The sequence below is a fragment of the Coregonus lavaretus genome (genome assembly GCF_964263955.1).
Source record: "Coregonus lavaretus genome assembly, chromosome: 33".
In the NCBI taxonomy this organism is placed as follows: Eukaryota; Metazoa; Chordata; class Actinopteri; order Salmoniformes; family Salmonidae; genus Coregonus; species Coregonus lavaretus.
In genome coordinates this window covers 29261098-29279318 of record NC_140020.1, presented here as the reverse complement: position 1 = coordinate 29279318, position 18221 = coordinate 29261098, and the positions used below count along the sequence as shown (strand labels likewise).

Genomic DNA, 18221 nt, shown 5'->3' with positions numbered 1-18221 from the left:
CATCACCACACCTTTTCAGAGGAATAGTTGGCCTTGCATCAGTCTACTCAGCGACAACTTCCTGTGTAGTCTCGACTTCCCTTTCTTATTCTGCTCCAATGCATGATGAAAATAGATTTTACTGTTATTCTCAATCATAGAGGTCAAGAGGTCACAGAGGAATCTAAAAGAGGAATCCTCATGAAGTACTACTGAATTACTACTCATCACTACTACACAAGATCGACACAGAACCTACTGGTTTTACTACATGATTGCTATTGAAATGTGTAGTAAACCAGTAGTGATTTATGTAGTAATTTAAGTAGTAATGAGTGATAAATTGGGACATTTCACTACTGGTGATCACTACATATTTCCTACTCAAATCACTGCATAATTATCCCTTAATGACTACTGTGTAACTACTGAGCTTTTGGGTAGCTACTACTTAAAACCTACACATATCTACACAATTCCTACAAGTTTTCAATTGAATTACTACACAATGCCTACACATTACTTCTGTATGTCTACTCAATCCCTATTGAATTACTACTACCAGTGCCATCTGTGTGTGTAGTGTTGTGTCACTACTGAAATGCTCCTGAGACTATTTAATTTCCTACATAAACCCTTTTGAATTACTATTGAAAACATTTGACTACTTTTTGCCTATTCAAAATTCTTCTTGTTTCACTACTGTGTCACTACTAGAGCAGTGCACGTTATTTCCTCAAGTTTCTAAATGTAGTTATATCATAAGACAAGAAATACTAAGCGTAGCTCAGTTGGTAGAGCATGGTGCTTGCAATGCCAGGGTTGTGGGTTCGATTCCCACAGGGGGCCTGGAGGGCCAGTATGAAGATGTATGCACTCACTAACTGTAAGTCGCTCTGGATAAGAGCGTCTGCTAAATGACTAAAATGTAAAAGAATATATGTAAATGATATTACAACCAAAATACAAACATTTTTGTCATTAAATTACATATTTACACTTTTTTGTTAATCCCTTTGAGGCCTTGTCTTCATTCAGCTTTCACTCTTTTGTGCTTGTAGTTGAACCCCCCAAACCGTTAAAAAATATATTTTGTTTGGTTACAGAGAGTCATCATTTGCCATAGACAATAATGCATTATGAAAATGTGTCTAAGCATGTTATAAAACGCCCCAAAACACTCCAAACCAACTCATATTACATCAGAATCTCATTCTGGATAATGTCTCTCCACTCAATTTTGTTTTTAAAAATCCACTGTCCCATAAATCCATATTTGCATCTTTTTGTTGTTGTTGTAAGCAGCATTATCTAAATTTTCTCAAATTTAGTGCAGAGACTTCCAGAATGAGATTCTGAGTTGGTTTGGAGTGTTTTGTAGTATTTTATAACATGCTTTAGACACATTTTCACAATGCATTGTAGTCAATGGCAAGTGATGACTCCGCAAAATGTGACAACCATTATTTTGCAACAAAACAACTAAAAGCACAGAAAGAGTGAAAATAAGGCCACATGTAAAAATGGGTTAACTTCCCTTTTAACTTTTTGTTGCAGCCACATTTCTACACCATGTAACCTTTTAGAAAATAAAGACAAGCACAAGAGTCTACAGTATACGGGCCTCTGTAGCTCAATTGGTAGAGCATGGCGCTTGAAACGCCAGGGTAGTGGGTTCGATCCCCGGGACCACCCATACGTAAAAATTTATGCACACATGACTGTAAGTCGCTTTGGATAAAAGCGTCTGCTAAATGGCATATTATATTATATAAGCCATTATCAATAATCTGCTAAGAGGTCACATAAGACAATACAGACAAACATTTGAAAACAATTTTAATCTTACCAACAACGGCCTCCAGTCTTCCTTGACAACAGGTCAAAAGGGGTAAGTAGAATCGGTAAGTATACCAATATGAACATACTGTACATTTGTATACAAACACATTACTTATTTGCAAGCATGACAAAAACAAAGGCTACGTAGTCATAGCTACATTTCAATATGGTTAGCAAACAGCTAGGCTAAACTCAATACATCTCTATGACAACAGCTAAGACCATTTTTGCTAGCAATGTTTTTTATGTGGTAAAAAGAAGAAGGTATTCAGAAAACATAAAGGAACATTACATTTACATATGGTGATAAGGAAGACAGGATGACGAAGAATGGAAGATGATTACATTCGGGATTGTCAAAAACAGTAGCTACAGTAGCTAACAACAACAAAGTACTTTCTGTTTGGTCTTCTTCTCCGGTGTAGTCTGTTGTGATAGGCCTACTTATTTATTACCAACATCAATAAGTAAAAATCTCTACCTGATTACTACGGGAAATTACTGTTTTCCTACTAAACACTACAAAACTCTACTTGTGTATCTTGAGTAGTGCATAAACTACACATTCACCACACAATCCCTACATGTCTCTACATAGTCACTACTGCACGAATAGGTTTTGTGTATTAATTCAGTAGTACTTTTTCATTAGAGAAGAGTCTGACAATGATTGATCTGGACTTAAATGTATTAGTCATAATATACTCCTACGTTTTACCGAAACACCTCATTTCAAACGCTTTCGTGGGACAACCTAATCTGTTGTGTGAAAATAATTATAAGAATGTCAGCCTCTGATCATTTAGCAATAGGCAACTTGTCAATGTTTGTGGCCAGGCACAATTACACACTTGATCATTATCTTAGTTGTCTTCACTGTAAACTGTTGCACTAGTGAAATCTTATGTCCAGAATTATATGATAGCTCTACTTGACTGTGCTGCTGAACAGCTCGGAATATTTGGAGATTACTTTTTCATTTTGAAGAGAGGAGGCAATATTCATCCTCTTTTACTCTCACTGTCTGATCTTATTCCTTGGCTTTTGTTTTTACCCTCTTTAAGACTGCCACTCCTGACACTCAAGCACAAAGTCACTGACACACCATGTAAACTGATATTTGCAATGCCAGTGAAGTGGAATGAACCCGTAATTCTACCCACTTAAGAACATAGCCATTGAGTAAAATAGAATGTGCGTTGCCTGCCAGCATTCAAGATGCCTGCAGTTATTCCTTGAGGCCCATCCTCTCTAGTGATTTTACCCGCGCGTTCCGTTGCTATGGGAATTCTTTCTCCTCCCCCCTGCTCTCACCAACAAAAGTCACAGGTTGTGCTTTGAAACAACCAGCTTTCAAACTATTCTGTCGATTACTCATTAATTTCGCTCCATTGATGACTGGATTTGTCAACAAGCTAACCGCATAGAAATAGTTTCTGCATGTGAGATTTTTTTTAAGGTAAGAAAGTACACTTTAAAAGTTGTTTTGCAGTTTACGTTAGCTTGGTCTAGGCATATTCTACGTAGCTAGGCATATTTTACGTAGGTAGCCAGACACGTAAACAAGCCAGACGTACCCACTTGTTTTTGATTTGATATGCGTAAACAGAACGTAAACAGTTTACAACAGCGAGGCAGAATGACCACAAGGAGCTGTGAGTGTGAGTTGATAGTAACGTAATAGGGCCTACAGTTTTAATGTATTCAAGGAGACAGGGACAAAGAAATACATATAGTTGAAGGTAGGCTATTAGTTGAGTTGTGCTAGTGGACTAAACTCCACTCCATGGTGAAGGAAGTTTATAAACCAGTATGAAGGAAGTTTATCAACTTCCTTCACCATAGATTGGAGTTTAGTTCTGCTAGAGTTGTGCATGCTTTGGCTTAAAATGTGCATTTTGAGGACTATACCATTGGTTACATTGTACCAGACAAATTAAATAAAGTGAAACTCAAGTATTTTAAACTTTTGACATACAGTATTTGACCCTGGTCTGTAACCAGAGCCACTACTGGCCCACTGACCCATAATGAAGACCCCAGTGGCTGAGGGTCGCCTGCAGGTGCTGCAGATTTACCGGCTCCTCCAGTATGTCCATGAGGGAGACCAGCCCCAGATAGAGAAGATGGTGGACATGGGTGTGGAGGACCTCATCAACCTGACAGAGCCACAGGAGGGCACCGGAGTTCTCCACCTGGCTGCTGTGGCCAACAACACAGACATGGTCAGCTTCCTGCTGGCCCAGGGCGCCCAGCCCAACGTCCAGGACAAAAGGGGACGCACCCCGGTCATGTTAGCAGCTGAGCTGGGGCACAATGGCATGGTGGCCCTGCTAGCTAAGAACTATGCTGAAATGAACCTGTTGGATGCTGAGGGGAAAGGTGAGAGGATCCAGTCAGCCCCCAGATTAGGTGATGCTGTGTTTGATAAAGATATTGAGTAGAGTAGAGTAGTGTAGTGTAGTGTAGAATAGTCAGCCACTGAGAATATAATACCATTTTATAGATTGGGATGGAATAGAATAGAATTTGACTTTATTTATTACCCGTAGATGGAAATTTGCACTTGCCATCAATTCAAACCACTGTATTTAAATTTCCACTCCACGGTTTGCTTACTTAATGTATTACTGTGTGTGTAGCTCTGATACCAAGAGATGGGTTCTGTTTCAAGTTGAGTCTGGTAGCCTCCTGTTGAATGGCGTGCCTGTTTGACTCATGAAAATGCATGCTTTCTCTGTTTACATATTGATGAGATCAGTGTCTCAGGCGGCTCAAATTGACTCACTCCCTCCGAAGGAGCCAACCCAATGGCGCTCATACAAAACTCCTTAAAGCCCAATTATGATAATAGCCTCAATTGCAGTGTGGTCCAGTCTTCAGTTACAGTCAATGAGTCTTGGCTCTTTTGTGGGGATGATTGTGGACACATCTAATTACAGATCAAAAGGGATCCTCTGCCTGGTCTGTAAAGCCTGCTGGGTAATCCGATCCAATCAGCTCACTTGGTGGCTCTTGGCTCTTTTCCCAGGTGTGCTCTTCTACTGCATCTTCCCCACCAAGCGTCACATGCGCTGCCTGCAGGTGGCGCTACACAGCATGGCTGATGTCAACAACGTCTCGCTCGCCGGGACACCCGTGTTCCTGCTGGCGTGTCAACATGCCGCCGACTGCTCCGCCATGTGCCTCAGCATCCTGGAGCAGGGCGCCGACCCCAACGCATCCAATCAGGTCTCATAACACATGACATGGGAGGTTCTGGGAGATCAAAGGGCAAATCTGAAATGACACTCTATTCTCTATTTAGTGCAATACTTTAGTCTTATGAGGTACAGTTTGGTGAAATGTTATAAGTGTGCCATTTTGGATTCAACAAATTGTATATTTCTAAAATTGAACTTATTGTGACTTGTTGAATTATGGGAGAGGAAATTACCTGAATTCACCTGAATTGTTGGCTCTCCTGAGTAATGTAGATACCTGTGTTGAATAGAATAAGGTAACTAAGACTTTGATGTGTGTGAATTTGGTCTTGATAATCACACTCATCACATAGAGGTGACATCCTCCTGTCTCTCCAGGTGACAGGCCGCACTGCGTTGATGGAGGCAGCCAGGGCTGGGGCTGTGGAGCTAGTCAGAGCCATCCTACTGAGGGGGGCGAACCCCAACACCCTCGACAAGAAACACCTCCACGCCACACACTTCGCTGCCATGGGGGGATTCTTTGAGGTGGGTTATACAGTAATAATTAATTTGAACGTCAGGTGTCTGTCAGTATAGACTACCCATGTCTACTTGTGGCTTTAATTCCCACATGGGCCACATGTACAATATGTCTGTACTAAGGTTGCAAAGGGAGGGTATATTACTGGAGACTTTCTGTATTTATGTAATCAATCACTAGACATCTAGTGGGCCTTTTGGGTACTTCAGATTATTAAAGGTGTCTGTAATTATCTCGGGCCCTCAGTGTGGCTTTATCACATGTCAAATATATGAAATAATTCAATTATGTTTTTAATATAGAAAAACAGAATGACAAAGCTGTAAAACATTATCCTAAATATAAACCATCAACTTAGTGAATACCATTGGTGTTTAATATGAGGGTTTCTGCATGAAATGTCCTTTATATATTTTTTTACACAGTTTTATTTTACTATTTCAATATGTATTTGTTGTCAATGTTTTGGCGTCAAACTAGTGGCAGTTGTGAAACAAGTCAATAGTTGGTTGGGTTGCAGAGTTAATGCCATTGTTGATTAGATGTTTTTTTGATTAACTAGGCTATTTTCTCTTGAACCATAATTTTTAAAAAGGTTATTCAAGTATAAATTACCAAAGTCACGATAGATTGCCATATATTTTCTGTTAATTACCAAAATTACGGAAGATTCTGGTAACTTTGGTAAATTACCGGTAGCTTTGCAACCCTAGTCTGAACTCCATGCCCCAGTTTCCTGGACCCAGATTAAGTCTTGAATTTAGGCTTATTTTGGGTCCGGGAAACAGGCCCTATACGTCATCTGTTGTTTTGTGTAAAAGCATCATCAGTTACTATGATTGTACTGACTTCCTGCAGGTGATCCAGGTGCTGTCTGCTTACTCAGCTGACATGGGGGTGATGACATCAGAGGGGGACACTCCTCTGCACTACGCTGCCCGAGGGGGCTTCACTGATTGCTGCAGGTTCCTAGCACAGAGAGGTATAGGCCTTAACTAATATGCTTTTTTACAAATACTGTAACTAATATAAACGGAATGAATCAGTCCTTCTTAAACTCAAACAAACACATTGACGTTAAACTCAGTGGATACATCTGTTTTAAACATTTTAAGCATTTTATAAATTTTATTCCCAGCATTTGGAATGTTTTCAGCGGGCTTTTGACTTGTATGATTTTTATTTCACTTCAGTCACTGAAGGGTTTCTATCTTTTATTGTGTGATAACTCCAGGTTGTAACCCCAAACAAAAAAACCAGGAGGGTCTTCTCCCCCGTCAGATTGCCAAAGACAATGGCTACAAGGCAGTGGTAAAGGAACTCAAAAAAGCAGAGCGGATACACGGGAAGTACTCCAAACCCGGGGTGTCCAATCCCAACACTCCCTGGGCCCTGACCCTCCACGATTGGTCCCACGAGCACGAGGCCGCCCTCCGGAATGCCTTTTTGGACGAATCAGAAGCCAAGGGAACGGAGACAGTCTCTAGGGAGATGTTTATATCGGTGCTACAGAAGCTCCAGGCCCCAGTGGAACTGGACCAGCTCCATAAGGTGGTAGTGGCCCACGACAAGAGGAGAGAAGGACTAGTCAACATCAGTGACTTCTTCAAGGGCCTCAAGTACCTCCAGAAACCATTTACCATCGCCTCCTATGGTCCCAAGAAGAAGAAAGGCGAAAAGGGAGGTAAAAAGGGCAAGAAAAAGGCTAAATTCACTCTCCCCATGCCTATTTGTACCATCCCACCTGAGCTTATATCCCGGCGGGACGACGGCGGGCCGCCTCACTACATGATCGAGACGTACCAGCATTGTACTGACGTCACCCGGTTCGACCGCGACCACCCGCCAGTCCACCCAATCGAGGATGACTCCGCCTGGTACCTAGATGAGCCGGAGAGGGTCTATATCAACATCAACGACTGTGTGAAGACGGGGGACCTGGAGTCTCTGAGCCTTGCCTTCAGTCAGGGGGTCCCTGTGGATGTGAAGGACCGCTTCTATAAGACCCCTCTCATGACAGCCTGCTCCAGTGGAAACTACGAGGTGGCCCACTTCCTCCTCAACTTGGGGTGAGGAAGAACACTCTCCTGGACGAGTTTATTTTGTTTTAGTTTATGGAACACCCTACAATATTAGTCGACATATGTAAAGGCATAAACACACACAAATGGGGTTGTAACACAACTCATCCTTATCACTTCTCCTTTTTGTAGATTGTATACATTTCTCAATGTTGTTCTTTGTTTTATAATGCAGTGTGAATATACTGGTAAAGGGATAAGGTTTAGTCAGTCATAGCAATAGGCCTATTTCAGTACTGTACCGTATGTGTTTCTTATATACCACAGGGCTGACGTGAATGCATGTGACCAGTTCCGTTGGACGCCCCTCCACCACGCTTCTCACGCTGGACAGCTGGACATAATGGAGCTGCTGGTGGAGAGAGGAGCCAAGGTGGACACGCCCACTCTCAACGGTGCCACACCCCTCATGAGGGCCATCGAGAGCTGCAGGCCCTGCTGTGTGGACTACCTCATCAAGGCCGGGGCAAAGGTCACCGCAGAAAACAAGAAAGGTACTGTGATACCATCATGAATAGCATGATGCAGTAGGATAGTAAATAGCAAACACTCACTCACTCTGTAGGCTGCCCAAATAACACATAAGGTCAACACTCAAAACACCCAAGTTGGTTGACTGTTTGAGTTGATCGATTGCCTCAGAGACCTTTGCAGTCATTTGAATAAGTGCATTTTGTTTCAGAGCAAAATTGCTTGGACATCGCCCATGCCTATGCAGACTTGAGGATTGTGGACTTGGTCCAGGCTAAGATTGATACTCTTCCCAAACCCAAGGAGAACAATAAAGGAAAAGGGGGTAAACCTCAACCTAAGCCCAGACCTGCAACTGCCAAAGAAAAGGTACAATAACTTTTCATGCTCTACTACTGGTTTGTCCTAACAACAATTGGACCGTTTCTTTCTATTTTTGATCCAATCGATGGTAGTTAAGACTGTTAACGAATCATCATATTCCTGTACGTCAAAGATGTGGTCACACACCCATTCTTTTTTGATCTGCGCATAGGCCTCGCTCCCCACCTCTCAGTGCGACCGAAAACCATAGAGTGTAAAAGGATAGCCCATGTTACTCTATCCCAGTGACTTGTAAGCAAATTAGTCCAGACGTGTAGAATTACCTGCTGACAAGGCCTTGGTGTGGTTCTCAATAACCACACGCATCGTAGCCGGCAGAGACACCATGCAAGTCCCTATTCAGACTCAGACTGTGACTGTGTTGCTGTGTCACTGTGGTTACTTCTGTGTTGCTCCAGGGTTGGGCTCAATTCCATTTCAATTCAGTCAAGATATTAATCATAATTCAAGTATTGAAAAATCCTCATTGAAAATCAATGAGGCAACATTTCAGTCGTTGTAGAATTAAAATGCTGATACAATCTCCAGAAATGGACTGAATTGGAATTTAATTGAACTGACCCTAAACCTTGATTGCTGTTTTCTTTGTCACCTTGATCACTGTATTGTCGTGGTCCCCCCCAGGGTCATGGTCCGGTGACCCCTGCCCCATCTGAGAAGGTAGTGAATAAAGCGATGTCCCTGAAGGAGAGCGTCATCCTGCACAGCACTCAGATCATCAGCGGACAAGTCAACAAAGTGGACATCAGCTATGTGCCAAAATCGGTAGGACTGCTATGCCATTGGAGTGCTGATGTAACGGGTAATACATTTAAAATGACAACGAGTTGAGGCTTGTCCACAAAAATGTCCTGTCAAAATCTCTCAAAATAATTTGGTAACTATGTTTATTTTTTTCTGCAAGACATGTACATGGAGGTCCAGGAGGGGAATTGAACCTGTATATTAGAATAGAGTTGAGCTACATTTATTGCATTCAGTTTAGTTGTTTCTCCCTCATAGAGTTGTATAGAGATCGCAACATTGTGTCTGTCCCATTATTGCCTCTTTGAGGGCACGAGGCAGCGCCATTGAGGCATCGCCATTTTGAAGTAGTCCATATTCTTCTACTATGTCAAAGAATTGGTAAACAAACTAAAAGGGTTCATACTGCCACTTGGAGTGTGTTGTTTGAACAGGTATAAATAAACACAAGGTTGGTGATTTAATGCCACCTGCAGTTATGGAATGTTTGCTCACCAGTATAATTCATTGGCTGATCCCTCCTGATGACCTGGATGGAATTATGTGATCTTTCCTTAACTCATAGTATGTCCCACCCAGTTGACTACTTCAAAATGGTGAAAGTCATCTATACAACTCTATGTTCTCCCCCTACTTTATGTTCCAGGTGTGGGGCAAGCAGACCAGCACCAGCCAGCTGGTGGAGAAGAAACAGAAGAAGAGGGAGAGGTTTTCCTACGAGGTAGACTTTGAGGACTTTATGATGCCCTTCAGTAAAAACATCCAGCAGAAATCTCTGAAGCTGACTCAAGCTACTAACTAGTGGGAACAAGACATGGTTGTACTGAGTCAGAAGTTATGTTTGCAGATGGAATATCTTTGCCTCACGGAGTTAGGTTCAAATCAGTTTTCAATTCAGTAAGTGAATTGGAATTAATTTAGTCATATTTTCAATTTATGTATTGAATTTCAATTCACTATCTGAATTGACTGAATTGAAAACAGAATTTACCCCAACCCTTTTGCCTTAGCACACTGTTGGCTGAGAGGATTGTTTCCTCACTGTCATAGAAAGCAGGTAAATGTATTGACTAAAATAAGAGACACCGAGTAGTAGATGTAAAGACGTAAGAATAATGTATAGATGTTGTTTACTGTATCTATTGAAATAAATCCACTTGAATTTAGTACAAAATTGTCTTCTTCTGACATGCCTACCGAATACTCATTGTTATCACTAGACACAAAGCACATGGCTAAGAGTCTGTCCTATATACCAGACAGCTTCCACTCTTCCAGACAGCTTTACAGTTCTACGGATCTGAAATAGAAGGCCTAGTATTGATGTGAAATATGCTGGGGAGGATCCAGATCTGGGCTGGTGGTTGGCATGTGTCAACGTCTCCTCTCTGTCTCTCACCACCGTTTGCCAGGCACGCTGGATAGCAGGCCTCACTCTGCAGGCACACACACACACCTCTCCGCACCACACACCTCTCCGCACCACACACCTCTCCGCACCACACACCTCTCCGCACCACACACCTCTCCGCACCACACACCTCTCCGCACCACACACCTCTCCGCACCACACACCTCTCCGCACCACACACCTCTCCACACCACACACTTCACCACACCACACACCCCACGCACATTAAGACACACCTCCCCAAGCCTGTAAATGCCAATGACATTTTACATTTTAGTCATTTAGCAGATGCTCTTGTCCAGAGCGACTTACAAATTGGTGCATCCAACTTAGTATAGCCAGTGGGAAAACCACCTGTTAATTTTTTTTCTTTCATTATTTTAGAAGGTGGTCAGTGACTCCGCTGTCCTGGCGTCGTAGGGGAGCTTGTTCCACCATTGGGGTGCCAGAGCAGCGAATAGCTTTAACTGGGCTGAGCGGGAACTGTGCTTCCATAGAGGTAGGGGGGCTAGCAGGCCAGAGGTGGATGAACGTAGTGCCCTCGTTTAGGTGTAGGGTCTGATCAGAGCCTGAAGGTAAGGAGGTGCCGTTTCCCTCACAGCTCCGTAGGCAAACACCATGGTTTTGTAGTAGATGCGAGCTTCAACTGGAAGCCAGTGGAGTGTGCGGAGGAGCGGGGTGACATGAGAGAACTTGGGAAGGTTGAACACCAGACGGGCTGCAGTAAAGATGAGGTCAAGCATATTGCTTGCCTTGTGAGTAGGGGGGGCGGTGAGAGGGTGAGGTCAAAAGAGGAAAGGAGTGGAAAGAAGGAGGCATAGAGAAATTAGTCAAAGGCAGACTTAGGGAGGTTAAAGTCACCCAGAACTGTGAGGGGTGAGCCATCCTCAGGAAAGGAACTTATCAAGGCGTCAAGCTCATTGATGAACTCTCCAAGGGAACCTGGCGGGCGATAAATGATAATGATGTTAAGCTTGAATGGGCTAGTGACTGTGACAGCATGAAATTCAAATGAGGAGATAGACAGATGGGTCAGGGGGAAAAGAGAGAATGTCCACTTGGGAGAGATGAGGATTCCTGTGCCACCGCAGCGCTGACCAGATGCTCTCGGGGTATGCGAGAACACATGATCAGACAAGGAAAGAGCAGTAGGAGTAGCAGTGTTTTCTGTGGTAATCCATGTTTCCGTCAGCGCCAAGAAGTCGAGGGACTGGAGGGTAGCATAGGCTGAGATGAACTCTGCCTTGTTGGCCGCAGAACGGCAGTTCCAGAGGCTGCCGGAGACCTGGAACTCCACGTGGGTCGTGCGCACAGGGACCACCAGATTAGAGTGGCAGCAGCCATGCGGTGTGAAGCGTTTGTATGGCCTGTGCAGAGAGGAGAGAACATGGATAGACAGACACATAGTTGACAGGCTACAGAAAAGGCTACAATAATGCAAAAGAGATCGGAATAAAATTAACTAAACATCTGGGGAAGCGAGAGAGCGGGGCCTCCCTCACTTACCTTTCACTGAAACACTCAAATATAACTCTCCCAACTTCCACTTTAGAAATTATAATTGTTGTAACTACAACGGTTCAATGTTTCTAGGAATATATTCTAACTTAGTTTATTCAGCTAGCTAACTTGGTACAGTATTCTTCCGTGAAAACCGCCCAGGGCACCGTATCCTATGACGCCATAGCTAACTAGCATGCTAGCATCCAATAACACACGGTTTAGCACCAATAATTGGTTACAACAAACTACCAATAGTGTGTTAACACACTAAACAGATCGTCCGTGTCTAGTTACTTTCATGACATTACACATGGTTGATGCTGTGCTATTTGATTTCACTGCCTGACTGATTTTTTTAATGTGCCTGTTTCATCCTTTTGTTAGTCATCTATGTGCCTGTAATGGACTGGGTTTTTGACACTTTCCTTCTTCTGGTGAGTATAGAGGGTATGGTTTTCCATGCAATACACAGTTCCTCCTCTGAACCTGCAGGGGGCACTGTTTGGCTAACTTTATTCTTGAATAGAAACTTATTGGGAGCTCTTTTCTTACAGCTCAGAATGAGGGAAAATGGCAGTCATTTATACTTTCATTGTTTATAAACCACCATGGCTGTTATTAGCTTGCTATACAATTATATAATTGGTCAGTTTATGTTTATGTTTTTAAGTGAGTCGATCTGAGAATAAATAACAAGATAAGCCATGGTATAAGCAGTGGTGTAAAGTACTTAAGTAGTTTTTCTGGGTATTTGTACTTTACTATTTATATTTTTGGACTACTTTTACTTCACTACATTCCTAAAGAAAATAATGTACTTTTTACTCTATACAGTTTCCCAGACACCCAAAAGTACTCGTTATATTTCGAATGCTTTAGTAGGACAGGAAAATTGTCAAATTCACGCACTTATCAAGAGAACATCCCTGGTCATCCCTACTGCCTCTGATCTGGCGGACTCACTAAACACAAATGCTACTTTTGTAAATAATGTCTGAGTGTTGGAGTGTGCCCCTGGCTATCCGTAAAAAAATTATAACAAGACAATTGTGCCGTCTGGTTTGCTTAATATAAGCAATTTGAAATGATTTATACTTTTACTTTTACTTTTGATACTTAAGTATATTTAAAACCAAATACTTTGAGACTTTTACTCAAGTGGTATTTTACTGGGTGACTTTCACTTTTACTTGAGTCATTTTCTATTAAGGTATCTTTACTTTAACTCAAGTATGACAATTGGGTACTTTTTCCACCACTGGGTATAAGCGCTTATATTGATCCCAATTATACCCATAGTGCCTCATTTAATAATTGTTGCATGATACATTCAGTGTTACAGTTGAACAGTATCTCAAGACTGCAGACTGCATTGCGAGTTGATGATCACATTGAGAGACAAAGATTACAATCACACTCATGGATCTTCTCTCAGTGGCTCTCTCTATCTATCTCTCTGTGTTAAATGTGTTAGTACTTGCTGATGCTGATCCATGCTCTCTCACATTTACATTTACATTTTAGTCATTTAGCAGACGCTCTTAGTGTCCTCAAGGTCCATTGGACATGTTACATAATCAAATAAAAGGAAAAAGACCAACATCAAGGTCAGTAACAGGCCCATGTTGAATATGCATTACCACAGGACCTTTAAAGGGATACTTCGGGATGTTGGCCATGAGGCTCTTTATCTACTTACCCAGAGTCAGATGAACTCGTGGATACCATTTTTATGTCTCTGTGTCCAGTATGAAGGAAGTTAGAGGTAGTTTCACCAGCCAATGCTAACTAGCATTAGGGCAATGACTGGAAGTCTATGGGTATCTGCTAGCATGCGAGAGGATGAGATAGGGATGTCAGTGACAGAGAGAGGGAGAGCAAGAAGGATAAGCTAAATGAATGAACGCAATAGACGGAGAGAGAGAGAAAGCCCAGTAGTAACTTTCATGTCTGTGGATCAGTGTAATGAGATGGAGAGGAAGGGAGGGGAGAGCACGGCACGTTGACTCAGTGAGGAGGAGGAGGAGGAGGGAGAGTGGAGGGCTGGCTGTTCTACCCATATACATATATTTCTATGGTTAGTAGGAGTAAACCAGGCTGTACTATGCTGTTCTAGATACTGCTGTCTGAGAACAATGTCTGGAGCTCCCAGCAGAACTGCAGTGTTTCAGATCACAGAGCCCTCAGTAGTACACTATATACAGAAAAGGGTGCCATTTGAGACGCACATGTATTTCCAGCTGTAGTATAAAGGAAACACCTACACTGTATAGGAAACATCTGTATAGTAAAGGAATGTTTACTTTGTGGTTGTGATCTGTGTCTACTATTCATTATTAATGAAGGGGTCATATTTAATTAATCGTATCACATGGATTGGATGTGGTTATAGGGCTAATACTAGAGGATAGCTCCCTGTCCTCTGCTCTGTGCTGTGATTGACTGTTATGTAAAGATGAAGTGAAGGGGAGACCTGCTGTTTGGAATGGTCTGACAGACAGCACATCAGCCCAAATGACAGGCAAGAGGACTATAGATGCATCCCAAAGTGCCCATTGGGCCCTGGTCAAAAGTAGAATAGGGTGCCATTTGGGATGTAGCCTGAGTGATGCTTTAGTGACTTTAGGTGACAACAAACAGAGAAATTGACCTGATGAAAGAGAAAAAGAGAATCTCTGAAATGGTATCTGAGGTGAGGAGAGAGAATGGAGGTTTCTTTCTGGTGAGTGAGGGAGAGAGGGGTGTTTTCCTCAAACTGGGTAGCACTGCAGAGCCTGAAGCGTGGCTGTGCCAGCCAGTGCCTGCTTCTCCTCTGCTGCACTGAATCAATAGAGCTGGTTGGCTGGTTGGGGTACTGTTTCTCTCTCTCTCTCTCTCTCTCTCTCTCTCTCTCTCTCTCTCTCTCTCTCTCTCTCTCTCTCTCTCTCTCTCTCTCTCTCTCTCTCTCTCTCTCTCTCTCTCTCTCTCTCCGACACTAGAGAAGATATTTTGTTTCTTTCATAACATTTTGGCGTAGAAGAAACTAACCTGTAGCTAGCTGGCTTCTGTGAATTATGCTATGTCATGGCTGTTGCTGCTTATTGTATTAGTATTGACCGTTCTTTCATCACTATTTCATAAAGAATAATCATTAGTTTACCATCTTTATCATCTATTTGGATAAAAGACACAGGAACTCAACTAATATGAGCACGTCAAAAGGATACAATGGGCAGACGTACGCAGTTCCTCTATTCTCTATGACAATAATGCTATAGGCTAATGATTGTGTACAACAACAAACGATATAGTCAGAGGTGTGTGCTCCTTCTCTATGACATGGTATATGTGCTTAATGGTATACAACAGGAGACAATAGGCAGTGTCGCGTGTTGCTTCTCTCTCAATTGAACTGTTTTTGGAAAAAAAGGAAAAGGACACCAAACCAAATATGGTTGCAGGTGACGGCAGAGAACATTGCCATAGCAACATGCAGGCGCAGGAATTGGCAGCTAATCATGTTCAATCTGTGGAGATAAAACATGTTCATGCATGTAGTGATGTTAATAGTGTAACACACACACAGGCACGCACACAGGTAGGCACACATGCACACACACACACACAATACAGCCTCCCACATACACACTGGACCTGCAGAGACTATTAAACTACCACACCATCAGTAATGGCGGAGTTGATTGGTTGACCAGAACACTGACCTCCATAACCCAGCCTGGGCACAGAAGCATCCCATGAGGAGCACTGCACTGTGAACGCACACACACATACACACACACACACACACGAGGGGAGGGGATCCAATGGCACACTGACTGCACTCTCCCCACCACCCATACCACTCATTGTATCTGCTCATGTGGCATATCAAAATGTAATCATGCAGCAAGAGGATCTCAGCTGTTGCAATGTTTTAGCCCCTGATGCAAATGCTCAAGCAAACACACACACACAGAGACAAATATGCACAGACACACAGTATACACACACTCATATGGAGACTAAGAATACACAGATTTGTGTTCAGTTGGCAATAACGTGCCACTTCCTGTGAGTTAGCCAGAAGGGACCTTCTGTTTTGGTCCATTGCTCCGAGGTATTAGAGCATTCAGCTCTGCTCTGCCATCCTGCACTGCACGGCTGTCCACGCACAAGACTGGCATCACTGAACCTTATAACCCTTCTGGGCCCTGTTGAATAGCTTGCTAAGTCCTATTTATTATTGTGATGCAGTATACCGTACTGACAAGAATAGATCACCCAAATAGGAAATAGCGAATATGAATAGACAAGATTCAATGTTGGTAAAATCTTAATTGATTTGGTTTTGCCCACCTTCCATATAGAGGCCATGTTTATATGTGTCGTTTCCCATATTTCACTCCTCTCTCTCTGCATCTCTCTCTTTCCTTCTGTCTTTCTTGTCTCTCTGTCTCCGCCTCTCTCTCAGTCTCTCCCTAACCCTCTCTTTAAATCTGTCACACACTCGCTCAGTCTTTGTCACTCGTTAATCTTAATATTCTTCTCCTCTCCTGTCCAGAGACTCTAGTAGTAGTATACAGCAGTAGACAGCAGTAGCTGTGATGTGATGTGGAGGAGATGGCCTGTGAGGTTTAGAGATACAGGTTGATACCAGGTCAATATTCTCCCTGACAGCCATCCTTGCCATTGGATAAAAGATCTTCAGTCTCACACTTATTAATGTCACCACTCGGCCCAAATCTATTAATATCTCAATTATCAGATTGAATATCACTCTATCCGGACAACGCTGAGGCTGAGAGATGTGAGGTCAATGCACCTACTATGCTTCACAATCCCATACATACAGTAGATTGGTTTTATGTACACCCACACAAGTACATGTGCCACAATTGTGCACTGTAGCAGTTTAAGGAGCTCAGTTAGCTCGTTAGTTGATCAGGCCCAGGCGTGGCAAACCTGGGCCAACACCCATCTCCAAGGAGACCAGCCAAGGGGAAGGAGTCTATAATAAATCAATTAGAAAGCACAAAAGGAGGCACAGCAAACAATAGATTCTCATGCAAATTAGAATAAGGCATGCAAAATATGTTAAATAAACTATCACTGCAAACTGAAAATAAATAATAAATACACAAAAAAAAGGGCTGCTCTCCAATCAGGGAAAAACATGTGACACATATCTACTCTGTACTGTATTATAAATACACATCATGGATTGCTAAATGGCTGGCCATTTCTAAATACATGCAGTTACTATCTGTTGGTTTTATTAATGAAATGGCCTGCAAGAGACTCCTTTGTCAATCTCTCTCTCTCTCTCTCTCTCTCTCTCTCTCTCTCTCTCTCTCTCTCTCTCTCTCTCTCTCTCTCTCTCTCTCTCTCTCTCTCTCTCTCTCTCGCTCTCTCTCTTTCTCTCTCTCCATCTCTCTCTTTCTCTATCCCACATCTACAGTATCTATCTATATCTCTCCCCATCTGTCTCTTCCCATATCGCTCCCTCTCTCATTCTCTCTCTCTCTCCCCATGTATCTATATATATATATATACAGCTGTGGAAAAAATGAAGAGACCACTGCAAATTTCTTAAATCAGCATCTCTACATGTATGACAGCCATTCCATTCCAGTGTCTGTTGAATTCCAACACAGGCACACCTCATTCTACTGAATTAGGTACTGATTAGGTGATCACATGAACCAAATCTTATTTAACGAGGAAAATTATAAAAACCACTGCTGTGGTCATCACTATCCTCTTGCAATAGGACCAGCTGGATGGCAAAAACAGTGCTAATAGTACCTCAAAAGTAATACCAATCAAAAAATAACTATTGACCATGCCAAAAGAGTTGAAAAGGAAAGTTTTGAGTGAGGAAAAGAAGGGTTCAATTCTGGCTTTAATGGCAGAGGGATACAGTGAGCGTCAGGTTGCTTCCATCCTTAAAATTTCAAAGACGGCGGTTCATAAGAACAAGGTCAAGCAGCAAACATTGGGGACAACAAAGCTACAGACCGGCAGAGGGCGAAAACGACTCTCTACTGACCGGGATGACCGCCAACTCATTCCAATGTCACTCAACAACCGTAGGATGACAT

General features: G+C 42.6%; 1 protein-coding gene and 1 long non-coding RNA gene across 6 annotated transcripts in view; one reads left to right on the top strand and one right to left on the bottom strand.

Annotated features, from left to right (window-relative positions):
* The window catches only part of LOC311108810 (ankyrin repeat and EF-hand domain-containing protein 1-like), a 21322-nt gene extending 10929 nt beyond the window's left edge, over window positions 1-10393 (top strand). Inside the window, exons 1-10 of one of the 5 annotated variants that reach the window (XM_084151577.1) lie at window positions 1128-3280; window positions 3826-4203; window positions 4853-5052; window positions 5403-5552; window positions 6406-6529; window positions 6782-7616; window positions 7896-8122; window positions 8311-8468; window positions 9108-9248; window positions 9874-10393. In XM_084151577.1, coding sequence (XP_084007703.1) covers window positions 3852-4203; window positions 4853-5052; window positions 5403-5552; window positions 6406-6529; window positions 6782-7616; window positions 7896-8122; window positions 8311-8468; window positions 9108-9248; window positions 9874-10029 — 2343 coding nt within the window. In that variant the 5' untranslated portion in view covers window positions 1128-3280; window positions 3826-3851 and the 3' untranslated portion in view covers window positions 10030-10393. Of the gene's footprint in view, window positions 1-1127; window positions 4204-4852; window positions 5053-5402; window positions 5553-6405; window positions 6530-6781; window positions 7617-7895; window positions 8123-8310; window positions 8469-9107; window positions 9249-9873 lie in introns of those variants that run through there. The other 4 variants (XM_084151576.1, XM_084151574.1, XM_084151573.1 and 1 more) reach the window with 4 other exon arrangements.
* The window catches only part of LOC311108819, a 26846-nt gene continuing 13619 nt past the window's right edge, over window positions 4995-18221 (bottom strand). Inside the window, exons 2-3 of the long non-coding RNA XR_014610553.1 lie at window positions 5258-5301; window positions 4995-5079 (exon numbers count right to left, since the gene is read on the bottom strand). This is a non-coding gene — a long non-coding RNA (uncharacterized lncRNA). The remainder of the gene's footprint in view (window positions 5080-5257; window positions 5302-18221) is intronic.